This window comes from Nanorana parkeri, unplaced genomic scaffold (genome assembly GCF_000935625.1).
Source record: "Nanorana parkeri isolate BGI_ZX_2015 unplaced genomic scaffold, ASM93562v1 scaffold2451, whole genome shotgun sequence".
In the NCBI taxonomy this organism is placed as follows: Eukaryota; Metazoa; Chordata; class Amphibia; order Anura; family Dicroglossidae; genus Nanorana; species Nanorana parkeri.
Window position 1 is genome coordinate 127,915 of NW_017308719.1, and position 3,864 is coordinate 131,778.

At 36.9% G+C, this 3,864-nt stretch overlaps 1 protein-coding gene across 1 annotated transcript in view; it reads right to left on the reverse strand.

The window, feature by feature from the left end:
* Positions 1-3,228, reverse strand: part of COL28A1 (collagen type XXVIII alpha 1 chain) — a 55,569-nt gene extending 52,341 nt beyond the window's left edge. The window contains exon 1 of the mRNA XM_018573605.1: positions 3,093-3,228. Within this exon, the coding sequence (XP_018429107.1) occupies positions 3,093-3,228 (136 nt within the window). The remainder of the gene's footprint in view (positions 1-3,092) is intronic.
* Positions 3,229-3,864: the final 636 nt, after the last annotated feature.

The following is a 3,864-nucleotide window of genomic DNA, read 5'->3' on the forward strand; positions in this document are numbered from 1 at the left end:
CCCCAACAACCCGCCACCCCCTAATGGGATGCCGTCTTAGGCAGCCTCATTAGAGGTACAGCACTGGTTACACCACTGTATCTACTTGTCTCTTTTCTTTGAATGGCTTTGAGAATGGATGACATGGCTGTGCAGGCTGTACCCACACAGCTGCACCACATTAGAAAATATACAGGATGCTGGGGGGGGTTTATGGGTGAGGGAGTGGAAATATGACCATGCTTTATGTTACAGCCCAAATACAGGTATAACAGGACACATGGTCACAAAGCTGGACTTAGCCTTTAAAGTCACTGAGTAAATGTAGGGCTACCTAATCTCTGCACTGACACTGCAGCAAATGATCACCTACGTGCAGCTCAATGTGAAGCGAGTGCTTTGCTGAATGCACATACAGTATGCAACAGCTCAATACTCTTCTATTATAGTCAGCGCTGGGGTTTTGGAAATGAGTATCAAGCACTTCCTTTTAGAACTCATATGTAGAAACCCGAATACAAGGGTTTATAAAGGATATTCTGCAAAGCCTTTCAATGTCAACTCCAGCCTCAACTGTCAGGTTTCTATTATTAGAATAGAAATATATGAAGATAAGAGTGTGGGAATACAACAAATAAATATGCTACAAAATAAGAAAATATTTATCATTCTTAGAGACTGACCCCGTTGTGATATGCAAAAATAGAAGATGAATACAAAGGTTTGTCAGTCGCAATAGCATAGACAGCAAAACAATACTAAAAGAGCAAATGTTTATTTAGTAATCCTTAAAAATACACATACAAATATAAACCTATACCAATGTTCAATACACTATGGGGGCAAGTCAATAAAGCATTGACGTAGTAGAATGTCATGAAAGCCGTGCAACAGTTTCCTTGTTGTGTGTATGTAACAAATTCATGTTATTTATTTTCAATTTTGCTGCTATGGCTGCGACAAATTCATTATTAAATACCGCCATATCGGTGATAAGAAAAGAATAGGTAGATAAGAGATCTTCCATGTTGGAGTAAATAAATTGTGTCAATTGTGTAAGTATTGTGTCACAGAGTCTTTTCTGAGACAAGCCTGCTACGGATTTGTATATACCATACCGACATATACAAGAATCTGTCGCAAATTTGTTGCAGGAACGGGAGAAAGATTTTCTAATGAGTATCTACAACATTCTTTATGAATTACAGGGCATAGCTCTTCAATAAGGCATGACCAGTCAACCAGATACATCATTGCACAATAGATATGTAAATTTAATTTCGTTCCGAATGAATATTCATACAAATTACTTTATTTGGATGAATTTTTATGCATTTGGATGCATAAAAATTTCCAAATTTGAACAAGTCCGCATGCAAACTAATCCAAGTGTACCTGTTCAAAACAAAACTAAATTGGACATGTGACTGTTTTCTGGCCAATCAGATTTTTTTGGGCTGTTGGGGATTGCATTAAAGGCACAATCATATGACTTTCTTTTTGTGGATCATTCCGAAACGAAAATTTGGACAGATGCAAAATCCGAATGAAGAACCGAATCGAAAATAAAAATCTGAATCCTTACAAAATGAAAGAAATCTAATTTTTTGCGGGGTTACGTGTCTATTGTACAATTCTATTTTATAGACATGCACAGGACATAAAAATTAGTTTCGAACTAAATTAAGGAAAAGGGAAAAACATTTTCATTTGTTTCGTTTGATGAAACTAATTATTGTGCTGTGTCTGATTCGGAGGCAATGAACCTCCAAATCTGAAAGTGTACATTTAAAAAACAGAACATATTGGCCATCTTGGTGGCGGGGCGCATTACGTCACATGGTGCTGGGGTCAGGCAACGTCATACATATGTATGGGTGCCGCCATCTAGGACACAGCAAGATGTTGGTGCCCATGAAAAATTAGTAACTATATGCCTGAATATACTTTTTTGTATATTTGGACATATATATCAATTTGTTGTTTTGGATTTGGACGAACCGATGAATCAACGGAATTTTGTGATTCAGCAAGTTCGTCCGAATCCAAATACACATCTCTACTATTTTATCTGAATACATTTTCCATTCAATGCCAGTACAAAAGACACTTTTAATCTCTTTTTTTGTGAATTACAATTTATATAATGGAGAAGTTCCATTTTTATGTAGGAATTGTATGGGTTTGTGGACCATTTGAATGCGAAATCATTTAATATTTACAAATTTTACGATGTATCTGGCTTATTGAAGAAATATAGTGTATAACAAACATTGGTATAGGTTTTTATTTGTGAGTGTATTTTAAAGGATTAATAAATAAATATTGTCTTTTTAGTACTGTTTTGCTGTCTGTGCTATAGGTTTTTATTGCAGTGTGTCCTCATTTTGGAGATTTCCCTTTACTTTCTGTCACAACCAGAAGTGATCAGAAATATCTTAAGTGGGGACACATACTATCACATATCAAATTTATTTCACTAAAATGGGGAAGGCTTACAACTCTGGATGTCAACTAATAACGTATGGGGGCCTCAACTGTTTCCCCTGACATCACCAAAGGGCTGCACATGCTAAAGAGGACTGTCATAGACTGCAGACATACTAGAGCAAATGATGGTCAGCAACCATGAACATGCTACAGATGTGGATGGAGCCTAGAGACATGCTGCAGAAGACTTTGACAGACTGGGGACATGTTACATGAAGCAAGTAGGAGTAGTAGTGGTAGGAGTAGTAGTACTAGAGATCACTGCTACTTTTATTGCCCTTCAAATTAGTGTTCCCACTCCAGACTGCTGAGGACCAAAGGCTTTACAACATGTACCAAAGGACCACATGTGGTCCTCTGTCAGGTTATTATTATTAACTTCTCCCTCAGTTCTTGTCCTGCTGTCACAGCAAAGGAGGGACAAGTATTGTGGTAAATTGACTAGAGTTGTCCTTCAAAGTAATTTAGATACGTGACTGAATTCCTGATGGTAGATCTGTAAAATTGACTTATTCTTTACCTGTTGTTTATTTTCACATTATTGAGAACCTTCTACAAGCGGTGGGAGCATGTTACATGGTATGTAAAATATTGTTTATGGACAACTAGATTAAGGGTTTCACCTTGATCACTGGCGCTTGGAGCCTTCTCTGATGTACTTGATGTTAAAGCACGAGACTTATATCTTCCATTGTAATTCTGTGCCATATATGTCTGGATATCGAATAGGAACAACAACCATAATATCCGGGGAAACATGGTGGACCTAGAATTAAACAAACACCAGTTGTAAAGCAAGCATACACAATATGAAATATTCATTTTTACCAGTGTCCCAACACTTAACCAACACATATTTACAGCAATCTATTAGTCTATCACATTAGTGTCAGCTGTATGTATTGTTCATTTCTCTTACTATAACTCAGACTGACTGTGTAGGGACAGCATGGGTGGCTTACTACAAGTTCAAATGCCTTGGGGCTTTTCTTTGGAGAGGCAAGCACTTTACACAATTATTGACCACAAATTGCTTTGTACACATTCCAACCTAAGACAGCAGAAGAGAGCACAGAATATTTCCTCAAATTGTCCAAAATATTAAATAATTATAAAACTTCTGAAAATCATGTAATTAAATGAGTTTTAGTTTGCTTAAGGACTGTATGTCATAAGCAACTGCCATGCACAGGCACTTTCTATAATCATGCTGATTTGCATATACTCCTAACAGACCAAGATATACCTCCTACCTTAGTCAACAACAGGCTGTGGCTGCAAACTACAACATTTCCCATAGCTTTTAATCCATAGAGTGGTCTACCAAGTCTGTGTCCTGTGGTTAACTATCATATTTAGTGTCAATATAAATAAAGATATTCAAATAAGAAAGAA